This window comes from Panthera uncia, chromosome E3, assembly GCF_023721935.1.
Source record: "Panthera uncia isolate 11264 chromosome E3, Puncia_PCG_1.0, whole genome shotgun sequence".
NCBI lineage: Eukaryota > Metazoa > Chordata > Mammalia > Carnivora > Felidae > Panthera > Panthera uncia.
The window spans coordinates 6,749,702-6,774,339 of NC_064815.1; the positions used below are offsets into that span (position 1 = coordinate 6,749,702).

General features: G+C 44.3%; 1 protein-coding gene across 2 annotated transcripts in view; it reads right to left on the minus strand.

The window, feature by feature from the left end:
- PARN (poly(A)-specific ribonuclease) overlaps positions 1-23,298 on the minus strand; it is a 164,368-nt gene extending 141,070 nt beyond the window's left edge. Inside the window, exons 1-12 of one of the 2 annotated variants that reach the window (XM_049638278.1) lie at positions 23,148-23,297; positions 22,632-22,709; positions 21,124-21,203; positions 20,584-20,651; positions 20,418-20,499; positions 16,206-16,266; positions 11,124-11,289; positions 9,399-9,464; positions 8,626-8,664; positions 7,265-7,307; positions 4,415-4,495; positions 112-168 (exon numbers count right to left, since the gene is read on the minus strand). In XM_049638278.1, coding sequence (XP_049494235.1) covers positions 112-168; positions 4,415-4,495; positions 7,265-7,307; positions 8,626-8,664; positions 9,399-9,464; positions 11,124-11,289; positions 16,206-16,266; positions 20,418-20,499; positions 20,584-20,651; positions 21,124-21,203; positions 22,632-22,709; positions 23,148-23,166 — 840 coding nt within the window. In that variant the 5' untranslated portion in view covers positions 23,167-23,297. Of the gene's footprint in view, positions 1-111; positions 169-4,414; positions 4,496-7,264; positions 7,308-8,625; positions 8,665-9,398; positions 9,465-11,123; positions 11,290-16,205; positions 16,267-20,417; positions 20,500-20,583; positions 20,652-21,123; positions 21,204-22,631; positions 22,710-23,147 lie in introns of both variants that reach the window. The other variant, XM_049638279.1, reaches the window with a different exon arrangement.
- Positions 23,299-24,638: the final 1,340 nt, after the last annotated feature.

The following is a 24,638-nucleotide window of genomic DNA, read 5'->3' on the forward strand; positions in this document are numbered from 1 at the left end:
GAAAGAAAGAAAGAAAGAAAGAAAGAAAGAAAGAAAGAAAGAAAGAAAGAGAAAGAGAGAGAGGAAGGAAGGGAGGAAGGAAGGAAAATAGATAGACCCTGGTTCACTTACCGAATTGGCAATGGCATGAATAACTCTAGAAAATCCCACAGCGTCATTCAGTTCTTCCTAATTTAGAGAAACAAACCAAGGAAACTATTGATGTACATATATTCCTTAGTTGCACAGGTTAAAACCTAGCCCCCAAAAAGCACTGAAATGTTACATCGAGTTAGACAGCTTTAGTTTCCCATAGTCTGTCTCCATCATCCTAAACAACTGCATCTGAAATGATCAATGTATAGACCACTCTTCTGTTTTAGAACATGGAACTAGCAAGGAGCAAATTATTTATTAGTTACTGTACTAACAGTGCCTAGGGTTTACCCATCACCGCACATCGTTTGCTGAAATTTCTATGGCTAGCAAGCAGTCTTAAAGACACAAACTTTTCAGTGTGTCTGGGTGGCTCAGTTAAGCATCTGACTCAGGTCATGATCTCATAGCTTGTGGGTTGTAGCCCCACATCGGGCTCTGTGCTGACAGCTCAGAGCCTGGAGCCTGCTTCGGATTCTGTGTGTGTGTGTGTGTGTGTGTGTGTGTGTATCTCCCTCTGCCCCTCCCCACTCACACTTTGTCTCTCTCTCTCAAAAAATAAACAAACATAAAATAAAAAAAAAAAAAAAACCCATAATCTTTTCTCAGCTGCCACCTGCTGACCAAATTCAACACTGCATTAAATTCTGAGGAAACCTATCCAGCAGTTGACGGATCCCATCAAGCATTCTCCAAATTCTCCCGGCTTTTTCGTCAAATGCATTTTTTATACAACGTTTATAGTACAACATTCTGAGACCCATCCCCATTCGGTTTCATCCCTCCTTTCTTCCCGGTGGTGGGTAAATGGGCTCAATTTCCCTATCTTGCGAGCAGCCGCAGCCCCGTCTGCTCTCATCACGGCTACATAACTCAAGTCTTCCCTCTGCTCACTAGCTCCAGCTTCAATGCCAGCTACCTGCAGCCCTCTGCTCTCTGGCCTCTCCCTCACTGAAGCTGCTCCTCTCTTTCAACAACTCCCAAAGCTAACGAGTGTTGGCCGGGATGTGGAGAAAACTGTAACACTCGTGCCCTGTTGGTGGAAACACAAAGTGGCACAGTCACTACGGAAAACAGTATGGTGGTTCCTCAAAAAATTAAATATATAGGGGCGCCTGGGTGGCTCAGTCGGCTAAGCGTCCGACTTCAGCTCAGGCCGTCATCTCGAGATCCGTGAGTTCAAGCCCCGCGTCGGGCTCTGTGCTGCCGGCTTGGAGCCTAGAGCCTGCTTCGAATTCTGTGTGTCCCCGTCTTGCTTGCACTCTGTCTCTCTCCCTCTCAAAAATAAAGAAATGTTTTTAAAAAAATTTTTTTAATTAAATAAAGAATTTCCATATGATCCAGCAATTTCATTTCTGGGTATATACCCAAAGGAACTGAAAGCAGGAACTCCAGGAGATATTTGCACACCCTTGATCACAGCAGAGTTATTTCACAAAGATCAAAAAGGTGGAAGCAACCCAGTATCCATGATGCGTGAGTGAAGAAAATGTGGCATATACAGACAATGGACTGTTATTCAGCTTAAAAAGGAAGGGAATTCTGATCCCTGCTACAACATGGATGAACCCGGGGACATCACGCTAAGTGAAATAAGCCAGTCACAAAAAGACAAACAGTGTAGGACTCCACTCAGAGAAGGTACCAGGAGTAGTCAAACTCCTAGAGACAGAAAGTAGAATGGTGGGTGGCAGGGGCTGGGGCAGGGGGGTAGAAAGGGAGCCAGTGTTTAATGGGGACAGAGTTTCAGTTTTGCAGGACGAAAACAGTTACGAGGACAGATGGCAGTGATGGCTAGACAATAAGGTGAACATACTTACTACCACAGAACTGTATGCACACTTAGAGATAGGATACGGGCGCCTGGGGGGCTCAGTCAGGTAAGTGTCTGACTTCCACTCTGGTCATGATCTCACAGTTTGAGTCTGAGTTCGAGCCCCGCCTTAGGCTCTCTGCTGCCAGCAAAGAGCCCGCTTTTTAATCCTCTGTCCCCCTCTCTCTGCCCCTCCCCTGCTCGCGCTCTCTCTCTCTCTCTCTCTCTGTCTCAAAAATAAATAAATGTTTAGGGGCACCTGGGTGGCTCAGTGGGTTAAGCGTCCGACTTCGGCTCAGGTCATGATCTCATGGTCCGTGAGTCTGAGCCCCGCATCAGGTTGTGCTGACAGCTCAGAGCCTGGAGCCTGGTTCAGATTCTGTGTCTCCCTCTCTCTCTGCCCCTCCCCTGCTCACACTCCATCTCTCTCTCTTTCTCTCTCAAATATAAAAAATAAAACATAAAAAAAAATTCTTAATGTAAAATAAGAAATAGGGTAGTAAATTTTATGTGTATTTTGCCACAATTAAAACTTTTTTTTAACTTTTAAGACCGTTTTTTAGAAACTTCACATCGCTATGCAAATTTTTAATGACATTTTGATGGCTTCCTCCCAGACAGACTGTTAGCTCTTAGACAGGAAAGCCAGGAATCATTTATTCTTATACCCTCTGTACCTACCATAATGCTTGAACATATGGGGAATATGTTATAAATGGTGAATAATCTGACCCTAATTCCTATACCAAAGTTTTGATTCTTCCTTGTGACCAGAGGTCCTTCTCGTCAAGTGCATGAATTCCTGTGGTGGGGAGTGCTGGGTTGGGGTCCCAGCTAAATATCCCGGTTCCCTTGGGTCTCAAGATTTCTGTCTCTTTCTCCTCTGTCCTCTGGCAAACTATAACAGATATTTGGAATTCTATCTCTCAAAACCATTACTAAACTTTTACTGCAACACTTTAAAAAAAAAAAAGAACAACTCCTCCCAAGGCTAAGCCAACGGCCACATCTCAGTCCTTATCCTTACTCCTCCACGCCGACGTCCCCTTCTTTGAACATCCTCTTTCCTGGGCTGCTGGCCACAATACTCTCTGGGCACATGTTTCTACTTCTGCCTAACATTTAAATGCTAGATCTTTCAGGAACCCACCCCAGACCATCTTACTCTCATTCTTCAGCACATGGGAGGTGCTCCAACCCAGGCCCAGTCTCTCCACCCACGACAGCCACACCTAGCCCTCACCTCACCTTCTCTCCTGCGCTCCAGAATGACAAGCCTGCCTACAGGACACTCACCCTTGCACATATCCACTGAAGACACACAGGCCAAGGCCTGAGTCAGGACCAATCTCGTGTTGGAACACCCCAGGGGGAGCCGGTGGGTGGGACGCAGGGGCTTGTGAGGAGCTGCTACCCGGCCATCTCCCGCCCGCCTCCCTCTCTCTCCCAGGAGGCTGTCATACGGCTTCTCAGGTTCTGATGAGGCATGCGGGTTTTCTGCCCCACCCTCCTTTGCAGAATGGAGCTACGGCACAGAAAAGCACTTAGCTGTGGTCTAGAATTGACTGTTCGGTAACGGGTAGCCACAACTCACGCCGCAGTCCCCTGGCCCCTTTGGTTTCAGTGTCGTCTTTCTGGTGTGTGGGACAGGGACCAGATGTAGTTGGCACCACTGGCTGATCCTCCTTCTTTATATAATAAGCTGCCTAAATCCAACAGTGGCTTTTTGCATCTTTACTGGTTCAATCGGTCAGGTGTGGCCCCTACTCACCCCTGGGTCACCTCCTGGCCTCCTCCACCCACATATCACTCCAGGCCACCCCACCTGCCATCCGTCTCAACAGCTCCAATCTCTGGCCTAACTATCGTTCTTCTCTCCCCTTCCACTCTCGCCACCCACACCCCATCCCAAATGCCACCGATTCTACCTTCTAAATGCTTCCAGGTTCCACCTCAACTGCTACTCACTCACTGTTCTGTTCTCGCTCACCGACACCTCTTGGCCAGGTGACTTACTCCGCAGCACATAACAGCAACCAGGAGGAGGCTGCTAACGACGCAGATCCAACCAAGCCATCCTAACCTGTCAAATCACACGTACTACCCTTCGTTTTAGGAAAACAGCAACCGCGCCCGAGGCTGAACACAGCAGTATCAGTTAACGGGCATGAGGTTCCGTGCCACACAATCTGAATGCAGACCAATAACACTTCCCTCAAGACAGATTCACAAAGGTGAACGGTGGTCAACCACCATGTCAGACTCCTGTTGGTGGCTATGTCTACACTTTTCACCGTTAAGTTGCTCTCATTCCGTTCTAGGTTTTTCTGCCAGTTCAATTCTGCTGTGATAGGAAACTATTCGTTACACTGGAATGTGACACGTGATCTGCAAACACAACGAAAGGACTAAATCAGTACTTAGATGCTGTTTCTCACCCAAACGACGTGACCATGACTCCATTACCTGTTCTTTAGCGTGTTTCTGCTGCTCCCTCCTTTTACGTTCCTCTTCATCTACTTTGCTGATGACAATGTATCGCTCCTTCTGAAAGACATAAGCCAGACGTACAACTTTCTGCAAGCAACCGGATGGCAAGCAATTCAGATACTGCTACCATTTGAAGTTATATGTTTTATCACCACACAGCCTTTCATGGGCTAAATACCCTGAAACCATTTTGAAACGCCGCCGAAAACTGAGTTGATGCATTACAAACCAAGATTCTGCCTCTGTGCTGAAATGACATCCTCCTGCAGTTTATTAACTCACCCCCACCGACATCAGAAGTATCAGTAGACTATGAGGGGTGCCTGGGTGGCATAGTCAGTTGAGCTGATCTCCGACTCCTGATCTCGGCCCAGGTCATGATCTCGCAGTTCATGGGTTCAGGCCCCGCATCGGGCTCTGTGCTGATGGTGTGGAGCCTGCTTGGGATTCTGTCTCTCCCTCTCTCTGCCCCTCCCCTGCTTGTGCGCTCTCTCTCTCTCTCAAAATAAATAAATAAACTTAATAAAAAAAGTTTTTTGTTAAAGAAGTGCCAATAGACCATGAGAATAAGACACTTTCCACGACTAACACTAAGAAGTTACACTGCATGTGAACGTGAATTTCTAAATAGTCAGTTTTAAAATAAAATTTCTAACACAGGCAACAACCTCTTTGACCTTGGCTGAAGCAACTTTTTTTTTTTTTAGTTTTTTTAATGTTTATTTATTTTTCGAGACAGAGACTGACAGAGTGTGAGCAGGGGAATGGCAGAGAGAGAGAGAGAGAGGAAGACACAGAATCAGAAGCAGGCTCCAGGCTCCGAGCTGTCAGCACAGAGCCCGATGCGGGACTCAATCCCATGAACCGTGAGATCATGACCTGAGCCAAAGTCAAACGCCCAACCAACTGAGCCACCCAGGCTCCCTGAAGCAGCTTCTTAATAGACACATCATCAGAGGCCAGGGAAACAAAAGCAAAAACGAACTATTGGGACTTGATCAAGATAAAAAACTTCTGCATGGCGAAAGACACAATCTATAAAACTAAAAGGCAACCAATGGAATGGGAGAAGACATCTGCAAATGACATATGTGATAAAGCGTTAGTATCCAAAATCTATAAAGAATTTATCAAACTCAATACCCAAAAAACAATTAACTCAGTGACGAAATGGGCAGAAGACATGAATAGACACTTTTCCAAAGACATCCAGATGGCTAACAGACACATGAAAAAATGCTCAACCTCACTCATCACCAGGGATACAAATCAAAACCACGCTGAGATACCACCTCACACCTGTCAGAACAGCTAAAATTAACAACACAAAACCCAGGTGTTGGCGCAGAAGTGGAGAAAGGGGAACCCTCTTGCACTGTTAGTGGGAATGCAAACTGGTGCAGCCACTCTGGAGAAGGGTATGGAGTTACTTCTAAAAATAGAACTACCCAACAAGCCAGCAATTGCACTATTAGATACCCAAAGGATACAAAAATGCTGATTCAAAGAGGCACAGGCACCCCACTTTTATAGCAGTGTTATCAACAATAGCCAAACTATGGAGAGAACCCAAACCCAAATATCCATACCAATGAATGGAGAAAGATGTAGTGTGTATAGGCGTGTGTGCACGCGTGTGTGTGTGTGTGAATACACACGAACAGACTATTACTCGGCCATCAAAAAGAAAGAAATCTTGCCATTTGCAATGACGTGGATGGAGCTAGAGCGTATTATGCTAAGCTGAATAAGTGCATCGGATAAAGATAAATACCATATGATTTCATTCAGATGTGGAATTTAAGAAACAAAACAGATGAACATAGGGGAACGGGGGAAAAGTTGGGGGGAGAGAGGGAAGCAAATCACAAGAGACTGAACGAAAGAGAACAAACAGGGTTGATTCTGGGAGGTGGGTGGGGGTTGGGCTAAATGAGGGATGGGGACTGAGGGCACCTGTCATGATGAGCCCTGGGTGTTGTATGTAAGTGATAAATCACTGAATCCTACTCCTGAAACCAATATTGCACTGTATGTTAACTACAATTTAAATTTTTTTTCAATGAAAAATAAAATGTCTGTATCGCATTTCATTGACATTAGAAACATATCCTGGATTTCCAGGTAACTTGTCAGAAAACTAGTCCCTTCTTTCTCATATGTTCCGTTTTGAATCAAGTAAGCACACCACATTCTATGTCAAAGTTTGAGATGTATCTTCAAGCAAGATTTTTTTTTAATTTACTTCATCTCTCATTTGACATCTGACTCAAGAGCAACAACAGAGAGTGGAAAAAAAAAAAAAAAAAAGACCAACAACAAAATTCTAAAATTCTAAAATTTTGCTCAAGGAACCCGCCCTCAGCCTCCCATTACCCATCACGGTTCCATCAGCACACCTTGGGAACACATGCCTGAATGTATTCCCAATGCTCACGCTTATGCCCCAGATTCTAGAATTTCATTTCCCGTGCCCACGTAACAGGAAGCCAGTTTTTCATGCAGACCACTACAGCTTTCTGCCGTAACAAGAACACATACTAACATACTAACAAAGTAACATGTGCATACTTTCAAGTTTACAGATCATGTTCATATCCTTCGACCTGCTTGATCACCACAAAACAGCTGTGATCAAAACAGGCACAGATCACCATCCCCATGCTCATCTCCAGGGTACAAAGGAGGAAGACGAGGCTTAGAGAAGTGAAGTGACTTGCCCAAGGTCACCCAGCTCACAGGAAGCAGAGCCAGGAGTCAATTCTGACTCTCAGCACGTCATTGTATCATTGTATGTGTTTGGCCCTGGACAGTTCTTGGGGTTACCTTTTCAGTTTCTAAAGTCTCAACGTGAATGCCTTTGGGATACCTAAAGAAGAGAGAGACAAGAGGACATCACTAGATGAGCCAATGACAGCTAAAACCCTAGGTGTTTTAAAAAGCAACTTGACAGCTATGTTAAGAAGTTTTATTAAATATAAAATAAATACTACTACAACAAAGACTTTATAGTAAACCTATTCCATAATATTTCAGCTACTGAATGTTTCCCTATGTCTGCTTTAAGAATCCAGGAGTGTAGGGGCGCCTGGGTGGCTCAGCCAGTTGGGTGTCCGACTTGATTTCGATGCAGATCATCATCTCATGGTTGACGTGAGTTCAAGACCCGCGTCAGGCTCTCTGCTGTCGGCACAGAGCCTGCTTTGGATCCTCTGTCTCCCTCTCTCTCTGTCCCTTCCCCACTCGTGCTCTTTCTTTCTCTCTCAAAAATAAACATTAAAAAAAATAAAAACTAAAAAAAAAAAAAAAAAATGCAGAGTGTACCTGATTTCAAATTAACGTTTTAGGACACAGGCATCTTGCTCCCAAATGCAATAACGTTTACTTCCTAAGTGAAATTGTGAAGGTTGTTTTAAATGGTATGGGGCATACACAGAGGAGGTTTGAGAAGAGTAACTCTACTATGGTCTGGCACCAGCGTGTGCATTAGCCAAGGAGAGGGATCTGGAACCCCCATGGAGTCCACTGAAAGGACAACATGACAGGCCAGGAGCCTAGTCAGAGGACAGTGGCCCTTCTCCAGTTTTGTTCAAAGTAAACTCCAGGTACATACATCACTGGTAGATTCTAATGGAAGAACAAGAGGCCCAAATAAAGTCGAATGCAAACTTCCCCCTGCTCGACAACGACATTCAATTTGGGGTTAGAGGTCTGCTCGAAAATACAGTGAAACAAACGGATACAGCACCGGAGAAATACAGGCACACAATTTTGGATATTATTTCAGGGGGTTCACAGACCGCCTAAAACGTACCCATGGTCTAACCCCTGCCTGAGAAAGAGCATTCATCTGAGTTATTTCCTAGATCTTAAAACCCAATCTTTATCATTTAACCTTCAAAGAACAAAACACTATACATCCGGAACTTAATGAACCTATCGCCAAAGTGACAACTGAAAGGAAATTTAAAAGGTTTAAAAGCATCCGCTACGAAATAACAACAAAGAAAATCAGTGGGTATTCAAGGAACTTAAGAAGTAAGGGGAAGTTCAATACAGCACTGCCCAAGAACATGGTATGGTCAGATCACCAAGAATCTCAGAAGTGAAAGGAGAGCTAAGACATAATATTTAGTTTTCAATCCTGGGTCCCTCACAGAGCTCTCACATAGAATATAAACACTTACTTCCAGCTCAAAGTCTGATAAATTAGTTTTCTTTGGAACCTATAAAAACAAAAGAGAAGGTACTGATTGGGGCTCATTAAAAGAAAATCCTAACTGATCAAGCACTGGTTAGGAAAGACATTTAATTTTTCACAGCGACTCCACGAGAAGCGACAGGTCTCACACAAACAAAACCCGGCAGGATGTTTGAGTGGCAGGATCTCCTACCATCTGTCCTCATCAGAATGTTCTTTAATATTATTGTATCGCATGGGTCGAAGAGGGAGAAGTTCTTCTCCAACCCCAGTGTTACTGCCTGCGGCTGTACGAGGAGTTTAAAGTAGACACACACACTGAAACACTTTTGTGAAGCTAGGCACAAATTATCTGAGCCACTGACTCTTTGAAACACTGATGTTTTCTACTGCAGAGAGAAATTAAAAGGATAGACGTAGCCCGACGGCGAATTCTTTTCTTTGAAACCTTTATGTATTAAGCACCCCTCGAGGCTCAAGTAGCTACGCCACGCTAGAGCATAGCTGGAGCATAACGTAAAGTCAAAGATGCAACAAGGGGTTTCTCCCCTCCAGGACAGGACAAACTGTTCACTCAGTGTCGCAATATACCAGTGTCCCCAATGTGTTAATGCTAAAGTTAGGGCTTACATCTTGGGAACATACCTATAATAAAAAGACCGTTTATGAATATGGGTTTAAAAACCCAAAATAGAGCACATGCCAGAAATCATCCACTCTCCAAAAAAAGAACATGTGAAAATATTTAGGGCAACTTACCCAGTACATGGCTCTAAATCCAAGTTCTTGTTTTCTTCACTTTGTAATAAATCTTCAATTTTCTCTCTGAGGAGTTAAAATGAAAACATCGCCATCAGTACCTTTCAGGAATGAAGCGACCAACCAACAGATTAATCATACTCCGAAGCAATTTAAACATCAGAACCCAGGACAATGTAACTCTACCCAATCAGGTTATAAGTTGTAAGTTATACTTAGAGTTATACCTGGTTACCCTTAAAGAAAAATACTTTATCTGGACGTATTCTTTTCGTTGTCGTTATTCATGAGTTAGTGACAACTTCTCAAGGATTCATTGATACAAGGAACTTAAATTTTTACTTTTCTAGGGGAGGAGGGTGGAGGGTTGAGCAAATCGGGTCAAGGGGAGAGGGAGATACAGACCTCCACTTATGGAATGAGTAAGTCGCAGCAATAAAAAGAGAACAAAAAGGGGAGCCTGGGTGGCTCAGTCGGTTAAGCGTCCGACTTCAGCTCAGGTCACAATCTCACAGTTTGTGAGTTCGAGCCCCGCGTCGGGCTGTGGGCTGATGGCTCAGAGCCTGGAGCCTGCTTCCGATTCTGTGTCTCCCTCTCTCTCTGCCCCTCCCCCGTTTATGCTCTGTCTCTCTGTGTCCCAAAAATAAATAAACGTTAAAAAAAAAAAAAAAAAGGGGCGCCTGGGTGGCGCAGTCGGTTAAGCGTCTGACTTCAGCCAGGTCACGATCTCGCGGTCCGTGAGTTCGAGCCCCGCGTCAGGCTCTGGGCTGATGGCTCGGAGCCTGGAGCCTGTTTCCGATTCTGTGTCTCCCTCTCTCTCTGCCCCTCCCCCGTTCATGCTCTGTCTCTCTCTGTCCCAAAAATAAATAAAAAACGTTGAAAAAAAAATTAAAAAAAAAAAAAAAAAGAGAGAACAAAAAGAATACCATCAATGATGGCATAACAGTGATGTAATGGGACAGATCGTAGCTACACTCGGGGCGAACACAGCATAATATATAAACCCGTCAAATCACTACCTTGTACACCTGAAAATAATGTAACAACATGTCAACTATACTCCAATAAAATCAAGTGATTAATTTTTACTTTGCTCGTAAGGCAGTTATACTGAAAACCCAGTGAAACCAGACACTCCTCCAATGGCACGCGTACTTGTCAGAAACTTCATTCAAAGAAACAAAACAAGGGGCTCTGGATGGCTCAGTCAGTTAAGGATCCGACTCTTGACTTTGGCTCAGGTCACGATCTCACGGTTTGCTATTGGCCCACAGGCTGTCTGGGATTCTTTCTCACTCTCTCTCTGCCCCTTCCCTAACCAGGTTCTCGGTCTCAAAATAAATAAATAAACTCATTTTTTAATTTTAAAAAATGTGGATATGTTGTAAATATCTGGATAGGCCTGTTTCATTCCTCTGCCTTCAGGGAAACTGGACAGTGCCTATCAGGCCCTTGATCCATGCCTACTCCGTCCAACTGGGAGGTCTACCCACTTACTGAGATAGTCTCTTGCCGGGTGACACACTACAAGTCTAAGTACAGCACACAGAATTCTATTTTACAATGTGCTGTGATTGCACAAATTCAGATATGACCCAGTGGAATCCTGCCATTCACGATATCACACCCGTGTGTGCAGTGTTCGTGCAGCACAAGCCTGAGATACAGATGTCAGTCCTGCCCCAACATATCTGCGTGACGCGTTCTTCTAGTCCGGGAACTTACACCACTTGGTCAATAAACTTCTTCTGATCCTCAGGAATCGTCACAGGACATTTTGACGCGTTGGGAGATACGTAAGACAGAGTTCCTGCACCATTGGACTGTAGGCGTTTTTCATCGTACTGCTCCCTTAACTGTCTTTCTTCTTCCTGATTTAAATAGGGAATTCCTAAGTGTAATTTGAAAAAGAATGCATTAGCAGAGGTAACTAAACATAAAAATTTCAACATAAAAAGTTGGGTTTTTTTTTAGCAAACCAGTGAATCTAAAATGCTCAGGCAAGACTTACCATATTTAACTATATCCCAAAAAAATCAACAGAAAAGACAAATGATTTTGAAATACACTGGTCTTTGCTTCTGCACCATGCATTCTTCTTTCAACAAATGTTTCTTTGGCACTTACACCGGGCCAGGTACTGCAGTGGGCCCAAGGGATCTAACAGGGAACAAAGCAGACACCTTCTGCTCCATAGTGAAGGGAAGGACTTTCGACAGGAGGATCAGAGAAGGCCACTGAGAGCAAAGACTGAAAGGGTGAGAAGGAGTCAGGCCAGCAAGGAGCCAGAAGAAGAGTATTTCAGGCTGGGGAAAAACGATCAACGCCCAAAGGATGGAATGGTGTGGACAGCTCCAGAAACAGCAAGGAAGCTGGCGTGACCGGAACACAGGGAACAGGAGAATGGCACAATGTCAGCATGGAGACGGTGGTGCGAGACTGTGCAGGCCTTTACAGGTCGTGATATGAATTTGTTTTATTCAGGGGCACTGGGAGCGCCTGGGTGGCTCAGTCAGCTAAGCGTCGGACTTTGGCTCAGGTTATGATCTCACGGTTTTGTGAATTCGAGCCCCGCACAGGGCTCTGTGCTGACAGCTCAGAGCCTGGAGCCTGCTTTGGACTCTGTCTCAGTCTCTCTTTCTCCTCCCCTGTTCACTCTCTTTCTCTCTCAAAAGTAAACATTAAAAAAAATTAAAGGGGCGCCTGGGTGGCTCAGTCTGTTGAGCGTCCGACTTCGGCTCGAGTCGTGACCTCACGGTTGGTGAGTCTGAGCCCCGCATCAGGCTCTGTGCTATCAGCTCAGAACCTGGAGCCTGCTTTGGATTCTGTGTCTCCCTCTCTCTCTCTGCCCCTCTCCCGCTCACGCTTAGTCTCTCTCTGTCTCTCAAAAATAAATTAAAATGATAAAAAAAAAAATTTTTTTTTTAATTTTTTTTTAATTGAAAAAAAAGAACCTGTTTTATTCGAAGAGCAACAGAATGCCATTAGAAGGTTTTAAGCAAGACAATTACATTATCTGTTTGTTTTTAAAAGAGATCATTTCGACTCCCATGAAGATTGAAGTAGGGAAGCCAGTTAAAAGCAATTATCCAGGCAAGAGATAACTGCTTACGTCAGAGGTCAGTAACCTTTCCCTTAAAGCATACAGTATATGTTTTAGGCTTGTGGGCCACATGGGGAATCTCTGTTGGAACCAATCAACTCTGCTCTTGTAACATGAAAATGGCCACGCATGACGGGTAAATGAACGGGCATGGCTTTATTTACAATAGGACTTTATTTGCAAAATGGGCTGTGGGTCTTGGTTTGTGACCCAGCTTAGACTAGAGACAGAGAAGATGAATACAGAGATAGGAGAGATATAACCTGCTGATATACTGGAAGGGAGGGATAAAGGGAAGAGGAGAATCGAAAACGCTACCTAGGTGTTAGGTGTAAGCAGCTGGGAAGACGGCAGGTGTACCTACAGAGGTAGGGAACCCTGGGCAAAGAAGAGCTTTGGGGCCCAAGACATGAAAATCAAAACCTACCACCTGAATACATAAATCAGCTAAGGGTATATATGAATTAAGGGCTGTGGATACAATAAGCCTAATGCTCAGGAAAAAGGTAATGAGATATAAATTTAGGTATCATCAGAATACGGGTGGCATTAAAAGCCACGGGACAGTAATGAACTTTTTTTTTTTTTTAATTTTTTTTTCAACATTTTTTATTTATTTTTGGGACAGAGAGAGACAGAGCATGAACGGGGGAGGGGCAGAGAGAGAGGGAGACACAGAATCGGAAACAGGCTCCAGGCTCCGAGCCATCAGCCCAGAGCCTGACGCGGGGCTCGAACTCACGGACCGCGAGATCGTGACCTGGCTGAAGTCGGACGCTTAACCGACTGCGCCACCCAGGCGCCCCAGTAATGAACTTTTTTGATGATAGAATTAGAAAAATCACCGTTTATCAGTAATACTAATCATTCCATGCAAGAATCATCGGTGAATGCTACAACTAATTGGCAGAAAAGGCGATCAACATTAATAACACCATCAGTTGCATGACGTTAATGTACTTACTAGCACTGAACTGAATACTTAAAAATGGTTAAGATGGTAAATCCTATGCGCATTTTTCCACAATTAAAAAAAAAAAAAAAAGGTAACACCACCAGTGATGAGACTGAGTACTTGAGAAGGACAAGAGGTAGTGCTGTCACAGAAAGAAAGGCTGGAGGTGCGTTCAGTTACTGGTGATGAGACCCACGGTGCTCCCAAGGGCAGAGATGGCTAAGGGGAGCTGGAAGCAAAGACCGCTGAGCAACTGGTCGAGAAACAGACAGGACAGGCCATTTGCTGGTCATCCCTGTGGGTGGTGATGTCACCCATAATGAGGAGAGAGTTAGGAGTGGAGAGAAGACAGAAAGCCGAAGCCAAGGCTGTCGTGAATGCCACCCCCATGAAATCAGCAAAAAGAGGGGCCATAGAGCCCGTGACATATCCCGTGGCTCCTGGGAAGAGGGAATCCACGTAGCTGTCACATGGCATGGTAAAACAAGGACACCCACCGATGCCTGCCTGGAGAGAGAGAGAGAGAGAGCGAGAGAGAGAGAGAGAGAGAGGTAAAACCACCTATGCTCCAGAGGGTGCAGGGGAAGTGAAGCAAGAGTCACCTGATTCCCTTTCACGCAAGGAAGTCAAAGGCACTTCTGAGAAGACGGCCAGAAGAAAAGGGTCTGGATTTGCAGAGCCCGAGCGCAAAAAACTGGTAAGGAAGAGAAGGGACGATCGAGAACAGATTGAGAGTATCAGCCACAGTGTGGGGCTAAGAGTCTGGCAATGACAGATGTCCTGGGAGTCCCGATTCAGTTGTGACGAAAATACTCCGAGGTCTGACTATAAAACAAGGCGAATGAGGCACACACTCCAACTTGGCTGTTTCTCTCCTTTTATGAAAATAAAACCATCAGGCTGGAAATTATACATCCACAGGAGACTGGTTAAAGCAGTTCCTTCAACAGATTTTTGCACTTATTCCAACAGAGTGCTCTAACTACATTTGGAACTTGTATTTGATAACAGCTTTCAGAGTCAAGTTTGAGCCAAAGGGAAAAAAATTTTTAGAATACCCAAACTGTGCTGCCCAGCTGGTTCACTCACTGCATTAAGCGTTTTGGGCTCCAAAATCTTTTTTTTTTTTTTTTTTTTTTTTTTTCCAAAAAGTCAAAAACATTGGGGTGTCTGGATGGTTCAGTCATTAAGCATCCAACATTGGCTCAGGTCATGATCTCCTGGTTTATGAGTTCGAGCCCCAAGTTGGGCTCTGTGCTGACAAGTCAGAGCCCGAAGCCTGCTTCAAGTATGTGTCTCTCTTTCTGCTCCTCTCCCGCTCATGCTCTCTCTCTGTCTCAAAATTAAACAAACAAACAAAAAAAAAAAAAAAAAAAAAAAAGTGAAGGTGCAGCACCACTGAATCAACTAAAAAACACTACGGTGTGGGTTCTGAAGGGCTCACAAGGAGATCCTGGTGAGGGGAAGATAATTTTTTGAATATGTGTTCCAACACTTGTATTACAAAAAATCTCCCTCAACTCACTCAATAATTGGGCGTTCACTATGGAAAAAAAATACAATTTATGAGATTAGGTAAAAGTAGTTACTGACCTTACAGCAGCAGGTGCTGAAAACTGCTGGGAAAACCAGAGGCTTTCCGAAACACTTTTCAGGAACAAAAGGAAGGGAAAAACTCCGGTAGGGACTTTCACGGCCAATATTCGCTCATCGAATATTAGTGTCACCTCCCTGACACAGAAGACGACTTGGGCTATGCCCTGGGGACATGAAATGTATAAGACGCAGTCCCTTTCCTAAGCACGTTCGCCCATCTGTCACACGACCCGGTGAGCTGTCATGACTGTGCCGTGTGTGAGGAACTAAGCAACTCTCTCCGAATAATAAACAAGCATCACTTGGAACAGGGAGTTTTTCATTACGGCATTTACTAGAATGCAGGTCCTTTCTTAAGTCCTCTAACACCTGTCTCACTGGAAAAAAATGGGGGAAACTGTGCTCTCCACAGCGGGTCTGTTAGGCCACTTGAGTCACAACACCAGCAGGAAAATAAATTCCACTCAATCAAATCGGGAATCGGGCGCTGGGGTGTCTCAGTTGCTTGGGCGTCTGACTTGGGCTGAGGTAATGATCTCGTGGTTCATGGGTTCAAGCCCTGCATCAGGCTCCAGGCTGCCAGGGCAGAGCCTGCTTGGGATTCTCTCCCTGTCTGTCTCTCCCCTGCTCACTCTCTCTGTCTCTCAAAAAAATAAACAGGGGCGCCTGGGTGGCTCAGTCAGTTAAGAATCCGACTTTGGCTCAGGTCATGATCTCACGGTTCATGAGTTCGAGTCCCACGTCGGGCTCTGTGCTGACAGCTCAGAGCCTGGAGCCTGCTTCCGATTCTGTGCTTCCCTCTATCTCTGCCTCCGCCCCACACTTGCACTCAGTCTCTCTCTCTCTCTCTCTCTCTCAAAAATAAACTTTAAAAATAAAAAAGTAAACTAAAAAAAAATTTTTTTTTAATAAAATAAAATGAGGAGTTGGCATGGCCTCGTTAGGGTAAAATGAAGTACTGTCTACTCTCCCCGTTCGTGGCTGACGAGGCTAAAGGTTTTCAAAGGCATGATAAAAGAGTTGTCTACAACTCTAAGGCTGCACATGGTGTGGCAGGACCCTGAGATTCTGTCTCAGACAGCGGGCAGAGAAAGATCATTCTCAATCAAACCCAAATTTACAAGCGCTAAGGAGAGGTCAGATGTAATCTTACCATTGCGAAAAACTTTATTAAAATCAAATCCTTGGCTTGCCAGAAAGTCAATGCTTGAGCTCTGAAACAAGAGTGAACAGAACATACATTTTGGTGATGTTGGTGGCAGATACGTTAACAGACAAAGAGAGATAACTCAGACAAGTAAACAAAGGCAGCCAGGCAATGAAGGAGCAGGTCAAAGGTCAGAAAATTAAGATTTCTACTCCAAGGCTGCCATATAATCCATTCACTTAAACTAGGTGGGCTGTTCTCCTTTATGGCTTACAAACAATATCCTTTGTTTCACAATATTTAAGAAAAATATACTGGGTAAACATCACAGCCTTCCAACAAGCGGGAAACTCCTGATCGCTGTACTGAGTAGGAAACTATAAAAAGAAAAAAAAAAAAAAATGTGGGGCGCCTGGGTGGCTCAGTCAGTTAAGCGGCCGACTTCAGCCCAGGTCTGTGCTCTCCCCGCGTCGGGCTCTCCCTCTCTCTCTGCTCCTCCCCTGTTCATGCTCTGTCTCTCTCTGTCTCAAAAATAAATAAACGAGGGGCGCCTGGGTGGCGCAGTCGGTTAAGCGTCCGACTTCAGCCAGGTCACGATCTCGCGGTCCGTGAGTTCGAGCCCCGCGTCGGGCTCTGGGCTGACGGCTCGGAGCCTGGAGCCTGTTTCCGATTCTGTGTCTCCCTCTCTCTCTGCCCCTCCCCCGTTCATGCTCTGTCTCTCCCTGTCTCAAAAAGAAATAAATAAAAAAAAAAAAAAAAAAAAAAAAAATCACTCTTGGAAAGCTCTTATCACTGTTAAAGCAGATAGAGTTTGGAAACAAAGCAACTGAAGGTGCTTCTTGCAAAATAAGCGTCTGCACACACAGTGAGATGCTCACACACTGGGCAGGATATGGAAGAACGGGCAGACTGAGAACCACACACACTCCCAGGGAAGGTACCCATCCTGTGGGATGGCAGGTATTTACGTTATTTCAAAAATTTTTTGAGTACAGCTGAGATATAATATCACGCTAGTTTCAGGTGTACAACATAGTGATTCACTATCTCTGTATGTATGTCATGCTGTGCTCACAAGGGTAGCTACCACGTGTCACCCTCCAAAAGTATTACAACATCACTGACTGTGTTCCCTATGCTGTACCTTTTGTTGCCATGACTTGCTCATTCCATGACCAGAAGCCTGTACCTTCCACTCCCCTTCACCCACTTTGCCCATCCACCTACCTCCTTCCCCTCTGGCAACCATCTATATTTAGGCATTCACATTGTTTTCATCTCTTTCTCTCCATTTTTCTAGCTGAACATCAAATGTTGAATTCACTGACAATAATACGTAAACGACTGTGACATATGAAAACACTCCTCCTGACTCTAGAGTAAGAAACGAGTTTCTTTTTTTAATACCCTCTTCCACGTGCCACCTCCTTCCCCATCTCACTCCTTTTTTCTAGCTTTTACATACATGTATACATACACAGAACTTCTTCCACTTACGATGGTGCATGCCCCAATAAACCCACTCTAAGTCGAAAATAGTGTTAAGTTGAAACTGCTTTTAGTATACCTGACCCACTGAACATCGCAGCTTAGCCTAGCCTATCTTACACGTGCTCAGAACACTTACATTAGCTTGCTATTGGGCAAAATCATCTAACACAAAGCATTTTATAATATGGCATTAAGTATGTCATGTAATTTATTGAATACCATATTGAAAGCGAAACATGGGGGCGCCTGGGTGTCTCAGTGGATCGAACGTCTGACTCTTGATTTTGGCTCTCAGGTCATGATCTCATATTTTGTTTTGTTTTTAATTTTTAAATTTTTTTAGTGTTTTATTTATTTTTGAGAGTGAGAGAGAGAGAGAGAGAGAACGAGCAGGGAAGGGGCAGAGAGAGAGGGAGACCCAGAATCCAAAGTAGGCTCCAGGCTCTGAGCTGTCAATGCAGAGCCTGACACTGGGCTCGAACTCGTGAACCCAGGTGCCCCCCAAGAGTGGTTTTTGACCAGACACAATTTTCACCCTGCTCTGTGAGTCAAGAAGCTAACTTCCTTGTAAGATGCAAGTGCTGCCGTCTTAGAATTTTAAACAAAACAGGGGCTCCTGTGTGGCTCAGTCGGTTAAGCATCCAACTTTAGCTCAGGTCATGATCTTGCAGTTCGTGAGTTCAAGTCCTGTGTCGGGCTCTGTGCTCACAGCTCAGAGCCTGGAGCCTGCTTCCCATTCTGTGTGTGTGTCTCTCTCTCTGCCCCTCCCCTGCTCAATCTCTCTCTCTCTCAAAAATAAACATTAAAAAAAAAATTCTTTTAAAGAATTTTAAACAAAACAGAAACCACCCTAGATTGAGAACCAAAAAAAAGAAAATTCAAAAATATTATTGTTCACTTAAAAATTTTTTTAATGTTTGTTTATTTTTGAGAGAGAGAGAAAGAGAGAGAGAGAGAGAGAGAGAGAGAATGAGCAGGGGAGGGGCAGAGAGAGAGAGGGAGACACAGAATCTGAAACAGGCTCCAGGCTCTGAGCTGTGAGCACAAAGCCCCACACAGGGCTCGAACCCACGAACCATGAGATCATGACTTGAGCCGAAGTCGGACACTTAACTGGCTGAGCCACCCAGATGCCCCAAAAATACTATCATTCACTCCAGCCAAACAATTCACAAGTTCATACTGAGTGTAAATCTTTTCTCTGCCTTTGCTTTTTCAGACTAAAACACTGTTAACACGCTTATCCCATTGTCCATTTTAGACAGGGGTCTCTAGCCTGTTCAAATCTATCATATTTTTTTTAGGGAGTGGCTAGCAACTAGATTGCATTAAATATTCCAGGTGTAGCCACAGAATAGCGTTGTACAACAGGTAGATAGATTCTTCTGATTCACTTCTACTGGATCTCCTAGAATAACTGTACTTGTGGTGGCATTTTAGAACAAAGCATCATCCAAAGGTGTCTCATAACCAATGTCCACTTTTGCCTGACTGACTCCCGGCTAAAGCCATAGAACCCACTTACATTTCTGTCTTCTCCTGGTACCGCTGGAAAACTTTAGAATCTATAAATACTGTCTCATTAGTATCCCCTACTAAGGGAATTGTTAAGTAGTTATCAACCAATTGCTGAATAAAGGCCTACTTGGTAACTTGAGAAGCCAGGTTACAAGACCAAAACTGCCTTCACCTTTTCTCTTCAGCCCCAGACATATGAATAACTCATTATTTCACTTGTTTCTCTCTTGCCATATTACACAAAGAATCTGGTACGGCTCAGTCACTCAGAAGCCTACCCCCCAGGCTTTCCCAGCTGTGTTCCTACTTACGTGGAGGAGAAGGGAAGGAGGGCAAGACTCACATGAACTAATGATGCCACCCGGAGAGACGCGAGGACACAAGATTGGAAGGGAAAACAAGATCGACCCTCAGCCCTAATCACATTTCCATATACTACACAGCTTTTTCACACCCTCCTTATCACTATCACAGATTATTAAGAGTACAGGAAGAGGAAACTGATATTTAGTGTCAAACAGATGGGTTCCAATTCTAAAGGTGATGTTCTAAAGGGGAACCTCCCTGTATCCTTACCTTGGCTCAGAAAGTATGCCCTCTCCTCCTCAGGGGCAAACCGTGGACTCTTTTTCCTAACTGGGAAACTTGGGAAAAAGAAATAAGCATATGTATGCAGTGTAGCCCCTTCTGGGTTCTCTCTTTTTATTTATTATTTTTTTAATACAATTTATTATCAAACTGGCTTATATACAACACCCAGTGCTCATCCCAACTGGGTTTTCTCTTTTTAAACGAGATACACACAAACTTATTCCTCTGGAAAATAAAGCTCCACCCTTAGAGATGGGAACAAAGATAAAGGGGTGGGAAGAAGCCTGAAGGACCTGATCTATGGGTTCAAATCAGGGGCCAGACGTTAAAAGTCCCCAACAAAGCCATGTTCCCAAAGTCAGCTTTGCTCACGATACACCTCGTGTTCTGGTTTCCATCTGCCTGTTTCTTGCTCTTATCCCTTGATTCTGAAGCAAAGAAGAAGACAGCAGTGTTGTTCATTCACAACCCTAAAACTGCAAGTCAGAGAGGTGGAACGGCTTGCCGAAAGCCCAAAGGTAGTAGTAGAACCGAATTTTAAAAAAGAATTCTGATTCCACATTTCCATACTGCCTCATCAACAATTCATAACAGAAGAAAATCAATTCTGCTACCAACCTGACAAACAAACTTGACATCTGGCGAGGATCTATTGAAGGGTTTCGGGAAAACATAGAAGTTAAATGACTTCGTTATATACCTGGGGGAAATAAGATAAAAGGGGACTTAGTGGGTTACATTATAGCACGAGAAAAGAAATCCACTGCTTGTTAAAACAACCTACTTTGAATCTGTGTAGTCATACTTAAAAGTGCAAAGGCCAAACTGAAACAGCAAAAAGTCCATGGAATGCTGGAAAAGGGAAACAAAACACCTGTCAAATCAGTGCTGTATATTCAATGTGACAAGAGTACACTCAGTCAGGTGGGGTTTCTAACTACTCAATTGGACTTTTAGCAGAATACTTTCGATTACAACAGGCTACACCTTTTGTGTCAGAAGTGTTAACTTATAAATGCTTCTTAATATTTTTCCTGATTAACCACCTATCCACCAACCACCAACCAGAGCATCACAGTAGGCCGATCTGCAAATGATTACTATCACCCCATCATATTTCCTATCAATCAAATTAACAATGAAAATAGTAAACCTTCCCCAAATGTTTTCCAGCAAACAATTATTTTTGCTGTTGTTTTTTAACATCACTAAAATATCATTTCACAGCTGGGGTAGAGAAGTTAACATGCAAGTTTATGACAACGTTTCTTTACGATTCAACATAAGGAAGACCAACGTGGGGGAAAAAAAGATTTTCACTTACTTTTTTAAGCTTCTGATACCTTTCTTCTGGAGTGTCAAAACCATTTGTTAATGCAGTGACTGAAGGTCCATCACTGATTCCTAATTTTAATAAATAAAAAATTTTAACACTAATATAAAAAGATCAACTATTCAAAGGCTGTGTAATTTCATTTTCTTATGAATTAAGATTACTTGAAAGCACTCCTTACTTCACTTTTTCAAAATTAGTATTAATTTCACTGACCATCAAGCTGAACTCTGTAATAACGAATTCAGAGATGTAAATGCTTCAATTTAGACCCAGTTCCAGGGTCTAAAATAGGTTTCAAAACACAGTAATGACTTAAGAAACCAATCTCTATAATTAATTAAGTTTTCTGCTTTCAAAAGGATTAATGCATAATCAGACATCAAGGAATCATGACGTATATTATTGCTAGAGTACAAGTCTTGATTAACAGTTTGGAGAAAGATCTATACACAACAAAGGAATTTTGAAGGTCAAAGAGAAAACTTATTTCTGGTGAAAACACAGCTTCTCAGTGAACTGACTCCAGCTAAACACTTCATGCTTAAAGGTAAGGAACATATTTCCTTTAGAAAGGCCTGAAGTGTTTTTAACATATAAAATCTGCTAGCAAAAGTGGCTATCTATAGCAATTGTTCACGCTGACTTCAAAAACTCAGAAATTAGTCTTTCATCCAAAGGGGGGAGAAAAAAACTTTGCACCTGTAAGTGTTGGTAAAGCATTACACACACATATACACCCATGCGGAGGTAGGCAATGAACACTACCACTAATGCATAAAGAAAAACCTTCATTACCTCCAGGAGCCTGACGCTAAAGTCAGTCATAAAGGAAAAATATTGGATGATTCCACCTACAGGAAGTGCCTAGAATAGTCAAATTCATAGAAGACAGAAATAATGGCTGCCAGAGGCAGTGGGGAGGGAAAAATGGAGTTACTGTCCAATTAGTAGAATACCAGTTTGATAAAATGGAAAAGTTTTGGAGATGGATGCAAGACAATGTGGATGTGCTTAATGCCACTGAACTGTAAAACCACTTAAAGATGGTTAAAATAGTAAGATTTTAGGGGAACCTGGCTGGCTAACTTGGTGGAGCAGGTGACTATCTCCGGGGTTGTAAGTTCAAGTCTCACCCTGGGTACAGAGATTACTTGAAAAATAATAAAATCTTTAGAAAAAATAAAACAGTAAATTTTAGTGATGTATATTTTATCATACGTACAAAAAAGCCTGACCTTTACCCTACCACGTGCATGTCAGTTTTAAGCTGCACCAAAACTATAATCTCTATCTGTAACCCTCACAAACCCAGTGCACGTCTTCCATGCCTCTGAAACGCTTAAGAGAAATCGTTGAGAATCCTTTAACCAACGCCCAAGGCCACAAACAGGAGGGGCCAGCAGGCAGAAGTGGGGGGGAGGGGGGTCGGGGAATCAGAGGGTCACGAGGAGCCTTGGCTATGCATCGCTAGCCCCCAGCTTGCAAGCGAGGGATACCTGAAAACTCCCCATCGATGGCGAAGAAGTCGGCCTCCTCTATGGCCTGGTACACTTTTTGAAGATTACTCTTAAAATCTGCGGAGAAACCGAGAAGAGGCTCAGAACCGGTGGCCGGGCTTCCTGCCCAAGAGCTCCTAATGGGAAAGGAAAGGGCTGGGAAGATCCTGAGGCCTCAGGCGGGAGGAGGACAAGTCCTAGAGGGATAAACAAGACAGAGTATCAAGTCCCCGAGGGGTGCATAGTGGGAGGGGATCAAGTCCCCAGTGGGTGCGTGGGCCGGAGGAAGACCAGCCCCGAGGGTGCACGGGCCACAGAGGCACACAGCCCTGGGGGACGCCCGGGCAGGACAAGGCAGGGACAAGACCCCCTAAAGCTCACAGACTTCAGGGGAGGCAAACCCCTGAGGGGATGCTTCAGCCCCAGGCCCCACCAAGCACACCGGCGCTGGTCTGGGCCTAGCAGGCTGGGTGAGGGGGCCTTGAGTCTCGGGGTGATGCACGGCGCGACACGCACTGCTCCTGATTATCTCCATTCTGCAGAGTGGCCGGAACCCCGGCCCCGCCTGGGCCCGCCTCGGCCGTTCTACACGAAAAGTTCCGCTGGGACCGCAGCAGCAGCGAAGGCAGAAGCGGCGGAGACCGCGGCGGCGACTTCCGGAAACAGCGCGCGCCGGCGCGCATCACGTGTGTCTGCGTCAGCGGCGGGGGCGGGGCCAGCCTGGGCTCCTTTCACTACTTCAGGGCTAGAGAAGGGGCGTGACTATGGAAATCGCCAAGACGTCGGCTAACTTGCGAGGCCAGACGTGGGACGGCAAATTCAGATTAAGAAATAATCATGTCTTGACGCCCAATTGGTGAACAAATATTTCCTGGCGATATTATGCGCCAGGCGCTCTCAAACGGGTGGGGATACAGTGTTGAACAGAGGAGACAAAATCTTTGACCCTTTGGAGCTTAACTTGGGGGAAAAGGGGGAAAGTCAGGCAGGTATCAAACTTGCCACTTGGAAACACAATCAGCGCTATGAAGAGCGAGAGCCCGGTGCTGCAATAAAAATAATGGCGGGGAGCGGGGGCCGGATAACTGGAGGGAGGGTTACCTAAGAGAGGTGAAGAGAATACAAAGCTGAGACCTACTGCACTAGCCACTGGGACTGGCGAACAAAATAGACAAAGTCTTGGTTTGGTTGGTTTGGAGTATACTGTGGATCCCCAGAGCCTACAACGGTGTCGATACATAGTAGATGCTCAATAAACATAGCTGAGTGAATGAATTCACTTTCATCTTTCACAAAAGCCGACTATGTAGTTGGTTAAAAGACCAGCTTTCAAAGGCTACCTTTGCCATTAATTAGGTTTGGAACGTATTCATCATTCCTAAACCTCGATCTTCTCATCCACTAAATAGGCTTGAGGATAGGTGATGATGTCTGTGAAGTGTAGAGTGCTGCGTCACTGTAAGACAGGATTAGAGTTGTGCCTTGCCACAATTCCCTTGCGTTCACACCTTACTTTGACATTTATTGAGTACAAAATCCGTTCTGTTTTTTGAAAAAAAAAAAAAAAAGATGACCATTTCCCCACCAAAATGCAGTATTAAATATTCTAAAGAACACATAAGAGTCTGGCCATATTTTCCCCACCAATTCCCTCAACAAATTCATTTCCCTTGCCTCATTCAGTGGAAATTTACATATAGGTAATTATGTCAACTATCTTAATGTGAACAGCGGAGAGTAAATGTGAATTCTAGAGTTCAGGGGAAATGGGAAGGAGAAAAATATGATAAGTAGTCGAACCTCAGGCTTGAAATATTTCTCTGCCTTTTTTTTGTTTCGGCTTAAAAAGTGCAATACAGGGTGCCTGGGTGGTTCACTCAGCTAAGCGTCGGACTCTTGATCTCAGCCCAGGTCTTCATCTCAGGGTCATGAGCCCAAGCCCTGCTTTAGGCTCCACACTGGGTGTGAAGTCTACTTACAAAAAAAAAAAAAAAAAAAAAAAAAAAA